At 41.8% G+C, this 13,012-nt stretch overlaps 1 protein-coding gene across 3 annotated transcripts in view; it reads left to right on the top strand.

Moving 5' to 3' along the window:
• Positions 1-3,361: 3,361 nt before the first annotated feature.
• The window catches only part of LOC118385166 (ephrin-B2-like), a 61,186-nt gene continuing 51,535 nt past the window's right edge, over positions 3,362-13,012 (top strand). Inside the window, exons 1-3 of one of the 3 annotated variants that reach the window (XR_004825967.2) lie at positions 4,212-4,336; positions 9,818-10,062; positions 10,556-10,662. Coding sequence is in view for 1 of the 3 variants with exons in the window: in XM_035772065.2 (XP_035627958.1) it covers positions 3,948-4,023; positions 4,195-4,336 (218 nt within the window). In the remaining 2 variants the exon portion in view is untranslated. Of the gene's footprint in view, positions 4,024-4,194; positions 4,337-8,772; positions 9,252-9,817; positions 10,063-10,555; positions 10,663-13,012 lie in introns of those variants that run through there. The other 2 variants (XR_004825966.2, XM_035772065.2) reach the window with 2 other exon arrangements.

Below are 13,012 nucleotides of genomic sequence, written 5' to 3'. Positions count from 1 at the left end.
GGAGATGCCCAACTCGGAGAGGGTGGAGAGGAGGATCTGATGGTTCACAGTATCGAATCAAGCAGCTGACCAATTACGTGAGACCTTAGTTCTGGGTTAACCGAGATTAGCCATACTGCATCTGCCACAATATTTGGGACAAAATCTGTGACACATTTTCAGAAAGTTATGGTCAACATAACTGACCTATAAGGTACATATCAGAGATGGCTGTATGAAATGCTTTTAAAATGGAAACCTTGATGAATGTTTAACTTTTTGACAAGTGGTTCTGAAGTGTCATGAAATTGTTTCAAATTATAAACTCAGCAAAAAAAGAAATGTCCCTTTATCAGGATCCTTTCTAAGAGAATTTGTAAAAATCAAAATAACTTCATTGTAAAGGGTTTAAACACTGTTTCCCATGCTTGTTCAATAAACAATTAATGAACATGCACCTGTGGAACAGTCATTAAGACACTAACTGCTTACAGACGGTAGGCAATTAAGGTCACAGTTATGCAAACTTAGGACACTAAAGAGGCCTTTCTACTGACACTGGAAAAACACCAAAAGAAAGATGCCCAGGGTCCCTGCTCATCTGCGTGAATGTGCCTTAGGCATGCTGCAAGGAGGCATGAGGACTGCAGATGTGGCCAGGGCAATAAATTGCAATGTCTGTACTGTGAGACACCTAAGACGGCGCTGCAGGGAGACAGGACGGAAAGCTGATTGTCCTCGCAGTGGCAGACCACGTGTAACAACACCTGCATAGGATCGGTACCCCTAAACATCACACCTGGGGGACAGGTACAGGATGGCAACAACAACTGCCCGAGTTACACCAGGAATGCACAATCCCTCCATCAGTGCTCAGACTGTCTGCAATAGGCTGGAGAGGGCTTCTATGCCTGTTGTAAGGCAGGTCCTCACCAGACATCACCGAAAAAAACGTCGCCTATGGGCACAAACCCACCGTCGCTGGACCAGACAGGACTGACAAAAGTGCTCTTCACTGACGAGTTGTGGTTTTGTCTCAGATTCGCGTTTATTGTCGAAGGAATGAGCGTTACACCGAGGCCTGTACTCTGGAGCGGGATTGATTTGGAGGTGGAGGGTCCGTCATGGTCTGGGGCGGTGTGTCACAGCATCATCGGACTGAGCTTGTTGTCATTGCAGGAAATCTCAACGCTGTGCGTTACAGGGAAGACATCCTCCTCCCTCGTGGTATCCTTCCTGCAGACCCATCCTGACGTGACCCTCCAGCATGACAATGCCACCAGCCATACTGCTCATTCTGTGTGTGATTTCCTGCAAGACAGGAATGTCAGTGTTCTGACATGGCCAGCGAAGAGCCCAGATCTCAATCCCATTGAGCACGTCTGGGACCTGTTGGATTGGAGGGTGAGGGCAGGGCAGGGCCGTTCCCTCCCCAGAAATGTCCAGGAACTTTCGGGTGCCTTGGTGGAAGAGTGGGGTAACATCTCACAGCCAGAACTGGAAAATCGGGTGCAGTCCATGAGGAGGAGATGCATTGCAGTACTTAATCCAGCTGGTGGCCACACCAGATACTGACTGTTACTTTTTGATTTTGACCCCCACTTTGTTCAAGGACACATTATTCCATTATTCCATTGTTCTTTTTATGTCTCAGTTGTTTAAACTTATGTTCATACAAATATTTACACATGTTAAGTTTGCTGAAAATAAACGAAAAGTATATATAATCTAACCACCAGCTACAACTATTGTTTAAAAACCGCCCGTATTGTGCCATTCCATTTACTGGGGCAGCTATGTTTTTTTCATTTGTAACTTCGTGGATATAGGCACCAAATTGCACACACACACTGCTAGAGTTTAAAAAAGATTTGTAGATTCAGGTCCGTCACACAGAATTCACTCATTAACCCCACAGAAATATTTTTCCAATAAGGCTGCCAAACAACTCAATGTGGTCTTATTGGCCAATTTCGCATGACCATACCTGTATGAAACATAATTGTAGTATGCCCAAAAATATCTTAATGTTAAGTGATGTAGAGTATGCAACCCCATGAGCCAGGTGTGCCAGTTATAGAAGATTGCCACAATTCTGTGAATAATTGAATAATGTGCCCAAAGATCTGTCTGCATTTTTGAAGATGTTACCTCAATTTTGTGAATAATTTGACATCTTTATATCTGGTTCATGTGGTTGTGTATTCAACATCACTAGAAACATTAAGATGTTTTTGGGCATAAAACAATTATAATTCAAATGGGTAAGACCACGTTTAATTGTATGTTGGCCATATTAGAGAAAAAATGCTTCACAGTTACCCACCAGAGACATTTTTGGAACGCTGAGGTCAACATAATTGACCTTTGAACTCTTTCCAATGATATTATTAAAGGGTTGAAGTGAGCAATAACTTGTTGTATACCGACCATTGTTTGTCATAGGGTAAAATCCCTATTGGAAAAATGTATGGGCTGGAGGGATGAGAATGATAACACATAGAAAGCTACCATAGCAGTGCAGCAATCACACATTTTAGGGACATAGCCCACTTACTCTAGGGACTATGATAGCCCTTCAAAAATCACTGGGACATGGTTAGCCCAAATGAGTCCTCCACCCTTGTCATAATGGTGAAAGGAGGATAGAAATTGTAAATGATGGAAGTTCAGACTACTGTTTCCTATATATTAGAGGGCATTTTTAATCTAGAAATGTGTGAAGATAATGGTCAATAGCTGCAACCTGGTCTCAGAGCATTGCGTATTATTATGTACTTAAATCTGAGACCAAGTATGAAATGTTAAAATTCATATGTATTCAATTGTGGATGTCCAGAATCTATTTCGTTTTTGTTACACATTACAATTAATTTGTTACGAATTTGCAAAACGTATATGTTACAAATTCTGGTTAGGTGCCAAACATTAACTATCTTGCAATGTTAGCTAGGCTAGGGGTTAAGTTTAGGATTTAGGTTAAAGTGTTAGCTAACATGCTATGAAGTTGCGAAGTAGTAAGTGGTTGAAAAGGTTAAGTAGCAAAAATTACAAAGTTGTCTGTGATGAGATTCAAACTTGTAACCTTTGGGTTGCTAGACTTTGTTATATGCAGCCCGACCAACCACCCTACTTTTGTTTTTCCTTAAGTAACCATCTCTCCTACATAACGTAACATATATCTTACTAAATTAAGGATATTGGATGTACGTACATAATAATACGAAATAGTGTGAGACCAGGTTGACTATAGAGCTACACTGGAACACACACATATAGGTTGGCATAGACCACTCCAGTCCATCCCTCCCCCTTCTCCTAGCTGCTCTCTATCAGTGTGAACAATAGTACGATATTTTGAGTGCAGAGCGTTGGAGAAGGATGCAATGAACGCAAAGTGGTATTGTGAACAGGAGAAGAGACCAGAATAAGTTAACCGGGATGCATTATTTTTGAATGCGCCAATTTTCACACCGACACTTCGCCTGTCATTCAAGTTTGCTAGAAGAAGTTTAACCAATATTGTGCCATAAAAGATAACGGACGGATGGAAGGGGCTATTTTTGTCCGCTGAGACTCAAAGGGATAAAATAATGGAGAGAACTCTGAAAGCAATAACGCGTTAATAAGCATTCAAGTGATGCAGTGTTTATAAGAGCACAGAGGACAGCCCATTATCAATTTGGGTCAGTGAATGCTCGCTTATATACCATAGTCCAATGTTGTATGCGCGCAGAGGGAAATTGGAGCGAGCACGCCTGTGCATCTGGATGGCAAGGTAGTTTATGGCACTTTGCAAAAATAATAGATAAACGCCCACTATCCAAAATTATCCTTTCAAGGTAGCCTATTGGTAGGATTTTCCACTGATAATCTGGACAATCGGTGCATATTAATTTGGAGAGTGGGTGGCCTTATCATCATGCAATGTCCCGTATTGCTGGACACGTTTCAAACCAGAAACCTACATGTGGCCGCTGATACACTTTAAACGCAAGACTAGAGAGGCCGACACATTGTATCCCCTCACACATTCCAACTACTGTGAGTGTTGTCTCTGGTTGATTGTTTTTGTTGTTGAAGTTTTTCCTTAGGTGTTTGCCCAAGTCACGCTATAGCTGTGCACTAGTGAACTTCGTGATTTAGTGAACTTCGTTCGCACTCTTTGTCTAACTCGATTCCCCGTGCCTTCTTTTTTCGGGGGTAAAACGACAGTGGAGAGCCAAAGAGCAGGAATGGCTTTCGCGTTTTGGGACGGCTGTAATGGTTTGGGATTTATTTGGATTTTTCTTGTGGATTTACTGGGAATAACTGCAAGTAACATGGAACCTATTTATTGGAATACATTGAACAAGAGGTAAGTGGTTCAACTTTAATTTCATATAGGCTTGCATACCGTACTTTAGATTTGTCATACATTTTCCCCCAAAACACATTGCTGTCCGATTATGACTGACTGAAGAGATCATGCAAAGGACACCGTTCCTTGACTGCCGATCAGAGCATGAAGAACTGTAGGTTATATTGGTGACATTGCATGCAGTCCGGCAGAGTGGCATTTGAAGACAGATATTAAACGCTTTACAATTACCACCTCATGGGGACCATACCTTTACGACACTGAATGATTATTTTGTGAGCTTCGATTTCAGGTCTCGAATTACATGGGTTCACTCAATATCCAACTGTAGACTAGGCTAGCCTAGGCCTAGTTGTTGCTGGTGGAGATGAGTGCTGGTGTGGATACTGACTTCGTTGGAGAGGATTACGGTCGAGGAAGACTGTGCCTGGAGTTTACTGGCAACCGGTCCTATTCAACAGATCGGTGTTAAATATAGACCAGTGTAAAACCACAGCATACCCTTTCTGTCCATGGAGAGCAATGAGATGGCAATGGGGTTGTTATGCGAGGGAATGCCTGTTTTTGGCAGACTGCTATTATGTCAGGGTTGCGTGAGAGAGGGGGTGGTCTTCACGCATGATTGCACCCTCATAAAAGGTCGCGTGCGTGTAGTCCGCTCGTTCGTTCCTCGATCCCCTCCCGCCTGTGCAAACTCATGCTAAGGTTGGAATCCACCCGAAATGGACACTATGAAAGCCAGTGAGAACCTGGCCTGGATTTGTCCCACACTGATCAAGCAAGTTCCTCTTTTATCAAAGCTCAGACTCTCACATATTCTGGTAAGCATGCGGTAATTCTGCATCAATTCATTTTAAGGTGTTGGGGGTTTAGCCCAATGCAAGTAGGGGTGTCCAGGTCATTCTCAATTTGGAACAAAATAGGAATTTCAACAGCTTAAATGCATGGATTTGGTGAACATTGAGATATGAGAGAAAATATTTTTCAGGTAACTTGCACCTTCACACCTGCCACAGCAGACACTTCCAGTACTCAATTACAATAGCTACTCTGTGGGTCTCTCTACAATAGAGCACATACATCTACAGTGTATTGCCAAAAACTACCATACCACTCAACTTCAACAACACACACACACACACACACACACACACACACACACACACACACACACACACACACACACACACACACACACACACACACACACACACACACACACACACACACACACAGAGACACTTAACAGTAATTATAATCCATAGAGCAACTTTATGTGGTAGTCTACTTTCTCTGTGTTGTCTGTTGCTGTCTCTTTTGTCTGGCCTCCATTCTCATCCTGTCCTGGTTGTTAAGTGTAAAAGTTTTGTTTTATTAGTAATTTCACAGGCTTTTTCACCTCACCTGATAATTCTTTGTTAACCATGTTTAACCTTTTCACTGTTTGTATTTCACCTGTTATAATCTGTGCAAGTAAATACAACTAATTAGAATGTATAGATCAGCGAGAAGGGAATACAGTCTCTGTGCTCAACCCACCTCTGTTCTCTTTCCATCTGTCCTCTGTTACTGTCTCATGTAGGGTTGGGCGGTTATTTTATATATATACTGAACAAAAATGTAAACGTAACATGCATCAATTTCAACGATTTTATGGAGGTACAGTTCATAAGGAACTCAGTCAATTGAAATAAATTCATTAGGCCCTAATCTATGGATTTCACATGACTGGCAGGAGGCCAGCCATGGCTGGGCCTGGGAGGGCATCGGCGCACCCACTTGGGAGCCAGGACCAACCAATCAGAATGAGTTTTTCCCCACAAAAGGTCTTTATTACTGACAGAAATACCCCTTAGTTTCATCAGCTGTCCGGGTGGCTGGTCTCAGATGATCCCGCAGGTGGAGAAGTCGGGTGTGGAGTTCCTAGGCTGGTGTCGTTACACGTGGGCTGCGGTTGTGAGGCCGGTTGGACCTACTGCCAAATTCTGTAAAATGACGTTGGAGGCGGCTTATGGTAGAGAAATTAACATTCAATTCTGTGGCAACAGCTCTGGTGGACATTCCTGCAGTCAGCATGCCAATTGCGCACTCCCTCAACATTGAGACATCTGTGGCATTGTGTTGTGTGACCAAATTGCACTCTTAAATGTGCAAATTGCACAATTTAAGGGTGGCCTTTTATTGTCCCTAGCACCTGTGTAATGATCATGCTGTTTAATAAGCTTCTTGATATGCCGCACATGTCAGGTGGATGGATTATCTTGGAAAAGGAGAAATGCTCACTAACAAAGATGTTAACAAATTTGTGCACAAAATTTGAGAGAAATAAGCTTTTTGTGCGAATGGCACATTTCTGAGATCTTTTATTTCAGCTCAGGAAACATTGGGACCAAGAATTTACATATTGTGTTTATATTTTTTATTCAGTGTGTATACTATTTCTGAAAGCATTTTTTTTTAATGCACAAAACCATTTAGGCAACATGGATCTTGATCCAGGAGGGTATTGAATGTCTCTAATATGGGTACCAGTCTTTTTTTAGCTAACATGCCTCTCGATGTCACTGCCAAAGAGACTGGCCTTAAGGCAATCTCAATGTTCAATATGCAGCTGGTTTTACGGCGGAGTTGCTCATTGGTTGTTGGAAATAACATTTATTTTCCATGACAACATGTGGAACCTCAAATAGAATTATAAGGTCAAAAACAAATATTTAGCTTTTAGATAGACAAGTTGTTTTATTTTTAGAAAATCTTTTTGGAGGTTGGAATTACAGGATCTATTTAGTTTGAGAATTTAGTGAGTTAGCAACTTTTGCTGTCTTGTCTGGTGTCCCTCCATCATATCCTACTCTCCTGTTGCTGTCTGTCTTGTCTGGTGTCCCTCCATCATATCCTACTCTCCTGTTGCTGTCTCTGTCTTGTCTGGTGTCCCTCCATCATATCCTACTCTCCTGTTGCTGTCTCTGTCTTGTCTGGTGTCCCTCCATCATATCCTACTCTCCTGTTGCTGTCTCTGTCTTGTCTGGTGTCCCTCCATCATATCCTACTCTCCTGTTGCTGTCTCTGTCTTGTCTGTGTGGTGGGTGGGTGTGAGTGAGTGTGTGTGTGTGGGGGGTTAGGGATTGCAGGGGTCTTCTGACATCTAAAGCCGAGTCGTGTATGCTTGGTAAATGACTGTAAACAGTTCTGAGTGCAGTCTGTCATCGCTCCAGGGGAAGTAGTTGTACAACTCTCCCCCTCAAATGGGCATTAAAAATTCATCCTTCACAGGCTGCTCAATATTTAATGAATCGTCTGCTAATTGGCTGAGGATAAAAGCCTGCTTAACTGGGCTAAGCGTTTCAGATTAAAACATTTTAAAGATTGGGAAAAGAAAGGAAATACCGATACAGTGTCAGGAGACTGAGCTCTCTGCATCTTCACATATGTTCATTCTTATTACCCCCTTACACTGCCTTATATAGCCAGAGTGTTACATCCCCAGGTTAGGAGTGCGTGTGATTTGTGTATGAGAAAGGAGTAGGTGTGTGTTTATTTGCTTGTGTATTTTTTGTGTTTGTGCATGTGGTTCCCAGGGGTGTGGGTATCGTTGTTGTTGGTCTGTGTGCGTGTGTGTATTCCCAATCAGTCACTCAGCATCTGACTCAGTTGGGCTGTTCAGGGGCGAGCAAGATGAAAGATCATTGTGTGAGCAAACACTTGAGTTGAGAGAGAATGGATGTGGTCGAGCGAGCAGAGGATGGGTCCCGCAAGCGCAGGCCAGCGTGGTGCACGCAAATTAAACTTGAGAGCTTGCGAGTATGACTTTGAGCGAACAGAACTACATTGTTGCACGCAATAAATTAATTGGAGAGCAGGGATTTTTATTCCACTGACTACATGTCAAGACTCAAATGACTGCACTCACAAATACGCTGTATCCCCACACGGATGTCTCCTCCCCATTTAACCCCAATTTTCCAGTTTGCTGTCCAAAATCCACCTTGCGCTCGGAACTTCATTCTATCGTTTTATAACAGGAAAATTCTACCCAATGAACATAGCGTGTAGCAGTCTACTGAAACACAATTGGTCATGTTTTTAGATCAATCACGAATGCTCTAACTGGATTTTTGAGTTTCCATAAGGTTAGGGTTAAATGTGCTACACATAGAATTTATTTTAATTTTTGCATTGTAATTTCAGAAAATGTGCATAATATATCTGCAGTTATAATGGAGTGATAGTATCACTTACCCACCAGTGTTGTGATTTGCTGATATTTGCCTATTGATTTCTCCCCCCTGAGCAGCATCAAAATGGGTTCTGACTTTGTGGACTTTTGTTATCTAATGGAAATTGCTTTGTCATTTCCAAAACCGCTTTTTGAAGCTGGTGGACCCAAACCAAAACTTTTGGTTTTGGTCCACCAGCTTTAAACAGCTGTAAAAATGATTATTGAAAAAAAACTTTACAACGATTTAGATGATACAATAATTCCCTACAATATTCAGTGCTTGATCTCTCACAAAATCTGACTTTGAGCAAACAGTGTAGAGTTTTTGCAACCAGGAAATGACAGAGCGATTCCACTAGATAACACAGCCATAAAGTCAAAACAGCTTTCCCATTCTGACAACAGATGCCACTCCGGTGGGAGAAATCAATAGGCAAATATCACAGCCAATCACAACACTGGCAGATAAGTTATATTGTTAAACACTACAGTTCCAATATTACTGCAGATATATTATTGAAATTTTGGGAAATTAAAATGCACAAATTAATTTAAAAAAATTGTAACACCTTTATGTTTAGGTTTAAAATCAGATAAAATAGGCAGGGTTAATGACTTTGGCTGTGGTAACTAGTGACCACCTATTTTTGAGCACAGAAGAGGAAAGGGTGAACGATGGCTGTCAATAAAGAGGTAAGTTTGATCGTTTTTCAGTAGAGAAACTAAAAAATAAACTAGCTTAGCTAATCAACTATCATTTCAAAATTGAAGTAGGTAGTTATTTGGTATTCTGTTTTAAAAGCAGGTTATTAGGTTAACGATAGTAGGTAGGAAGCTAACTAGATAACCACCTAGCTAACGTTTAACTCTGTGGTTTAACCAAAGATGGTTTTGTTTTCTATACCGTCTCTGGTTTAACTAAGAGCATTGTAAGTCAACGAGGGGTTTAGTAGAGGAAGAGGACTTGGGAAAATAGTATGACTGGGAAGGAGTGGCAGAAGAGTGGGGAGAGGCATGGTGTGAACAGACCACTGAAGTATAAGGACAGTGAGGACTCACGGTGGAAGAGGGCTATGATTGAGGAGGGGAAGTCGAGAGGTCAGGCCCCGAACCAAATAATAGCTAATATTGTCAAACGCTAAGCGCATATTTTAAAATGATTGAATAGATTTGATCACTTTTAATCTGTCCGTTTTTGTGCAGTTACAATAAATGGAAATGTCAAAAACAATTCTCGCTCCATACCTCTTTCCATGCAGGTCCACTGTCACTAATATGTGGTGGTGAAGTCCCAATGGGCACAGACGTCAATTCAATGTCTATTCCACGTTGGTTCAGCGTAATTTAATTGAAATGATGTGGAAACAACGTTGATTAAACCAGTGTGTGCCAAGTGGGGTTGTTCTTTGCTCAGCTGACAGACCAGAGATACAGGAGCCCATTCGGTTCCAAGTTGCTTACCTTGGCTCTCCTCTACATACAGCACTCTGGGGACTTCCAGCAGGTAACTATGACATCCACTAATCACTCCCGTAACTTAATCATTAATGGTACTGAGACTTCCTCGAATTTCTTTGAAACTGTATGAAGGCATTGTGCATAGGACATTTGTCACATAGATAGGATGATGACCAGATGGTTCTATTCGGAGGATGGGTATACTGAATGTATGTGATAGTCACTGCTAAATAATATATGTAGTGTAGATAAGGGATAAAGTGAACCTATAGGAGGATAGCTCTCTACGAGGGAGGAAGGTTGGGAATGAAATGACAGCAGGCTGTTCAATACTGAGCCATACTGACTGACGTGTCGTGGATTGGTACAGTTTGGCCCAATCCAGTCCCAAATAACTTATTTGGCAAAATTATTATCCATAGTTGCCTCTTTTGATACAGCCACAGCAGTCATAAAATGGACTGTTGCCTTGAGCTCCAATTGAACTCTTGTCTATGACATTTCCCAACCTCTTATTTTATTTTTCTCTCTCACTCCAGTTGTTCTCAGGAGATGGGTCAGTGTGCGTAGAGAGAACATGTTTGACCAGGTGGAGTCAGGCTTCTACTTCATCACCCACGAGGCAGAGGACATCAACTTTGGACCAGTGAGTCACCAACTCATCTTATGCCTTACACAACATTAGGAACACCTGCTCTTTCCATGACAAACAGTTGAAGTCAGAAGTTTACATACACTTAGGTTGGAGTCATTAAAACTCGTTTTTCAACCACTCCACAAATGTCTTGTTGACAAACTATAGTTTTGGCAAGTCGGTTAGGACATCTACTTTGTGCATGACACAAGTCATTTTTCCAACAATTGTTTACAGACAGATTATTCCACTTATAATAACGGTATCATAATTCCAGTTGGTCAGAAGTTTACATACACTAAGTTGACTGTGCCTTTAAACAGCTTGGACAATTCTAGAAAATGATGTCATGGCTGTAGAAGCTTCTGATTGGCTAATTGACATCATTTGAGTCAATTGGAGGTGTACCTGTGGATGTATTTCAAGGCTTACCTTCAAACTCGGTGCCTCTTTGCTTGACATCATGGGAAAATCAAAAGAAATTAGCCAAGACCTCAGAAAGAAATTGTAGACCTCCACGAGTCTGGTTCATCCTTGGGAGCAATTTCCAAAAGACTGAAGGTACCACGTTCATCTGTACAAAGAATAGTATGCAAGTATAAACGCCATGGGACCGCGCAGCCGTCAAACCATTCAGGACGGAGACGCGTTCAGTCTCCTAAATATGAACGTATTTTGGTGCGAAAAGTGCAAATCAATCCCAGAACAACAGCAAAGGACCTTGTGAAGATGCTGGAGGAAATGGGTACAAAAGTATCTATATCCACAGTAAAACAAGTGCTATATCGCCATAACCTGAAAGGCTGCTCAGCAAGGAAGAAGCCACTGCTCGAAAACCGCCATAAAAAAGGCAGACTACGGTTTGCAACTGCACATGGGGACAAAGATCGTACTTTTCTGGAGAAATGTCCTCTGGTCTGATGAAACAAAAATAGAACTAGTTGGTCATAATGAGCATCGTTGTGTTTGGAGGGAAAAGGGTGAGGTTTGCAAGCCGAAGAACACCATCCTAACCGTGAAGCACGAGGATGGCTGCATCATGTTGTTGGGGTGCTTTGCTGCAGGAGGGACTGGTGCATTTCACAAAATAGATGCCATCATGAGGTAGGAAAATTGTGGATATATTGGTTGCTTGGTTCTTCCAAATGGACAATGACCCCAAGCATACTTCCAAAGTTGTGGCAAAATGGCTTAAGTACAACAAAGTCAAGGTATTGGAGTGGCCATCAGAAAGCCCTGACCTCAATCCTGTAGAAAATTTGTTTGCAGAACTGAAAAACGTGTGTGAGCAAGGAGGCCTACAAACCTGACTCAGTTATACCAGCTCTGTCAGGAGGAATGGGCCAAAATTCCCCCAACTTATTGTGGGAAGGCTACCCAAAACGTTTGACAATACTACCAAATGCAATGCTACCAAATGAGTGGTTGTAAACTTCTGACCCACTGGGAATGTGATGAAAGAAATAAAAGCTGAAATAAATCATTCTCTCTACTATTATTCTGACATTTCACATTCTTAAAATAAAGTGGTGATCCTAACTGACCTAAGACAGGGAATTTCTACTCGGATTAAATGTCAGGAATTGTGAAAAACTGAGTTTCAATGTATTTGGCTAAGGTGTATGTAAACTTCAGACTTCAACTGTATACTGACCAGGTGAAAGCTATGATCCCTTGTTGATGTCGCTTATTAAATCCACTTCAATCAGTGTAGATGAAGAGGAGACAGGTTAAAGAAGGATTTTTAAGCCTTGAGACAATTGTGACATTTTATTTTATTTTTAGTTCACCTTTTATTTAACCAGGTAGGCCAGTTGAGAACATGTTCCCATTTACACCTTTGACCTGGCTAAGATAAAGCAAAGCAGTGCAACAAAAACAACACAGAGTTACACATGGGATAAACACATTTACAGTCAATAAGCACAATAGAAAAGTTTGTGTACGGTGTGTGCAAACTTCCGAGAACTTCAGAGACATGGATTGTGTATGTGTGCCATTGAGGGTGAATGGGCAAGACTACATATTTTAATGGGGTATGGTAGTAGGTGCCAGGTGCACCATTTTTAGTGTAAGAACTGCAACGCTGCTGGGTTTTTCACACTCAACAGCTTCCTGTGTGTATCAAGAATTGTCCACCACCCAAAAAACATCCAGCCAACTGTGTGAAGCATTGGATTAAACATGAGCCAGCATCCCTGCGGAACACTTCGACACCTTGTAGAGTCCATGTCTCGATGAATTGAGGCTCTTCTGAGGGCAAAAGGAGGTGCAACTCAATATTAGGAAGGTTTTCCTAATGTTCTAAAACCCCCATTGGAAGAGACGACCCAAAGGTTCCTCGCCTCAGATCTCCAATGGC

The sequence above is a fragment of the Oncorhynchus keta genome, chromosome 6 (assembly GCF_023373465.1).
Source record: "Oncorhynchus keta strain PuntledgeMale-10-30-2019 chromosome 6, Oket_V2, whole genome shotgun sequence".
NCBI classification, from domain to species: domain Eukaryota; kingdom Metazoa; phylum Chordata; class Actinopteri; order Salmoniformes; family Salmonidae; genus Oncorhynchus; species Oncorhynchus keta.
Note: the sequence above shows the minus strand (reverse complement) of the source record. Positions and strands in the feature narration are given on the sequence as shown.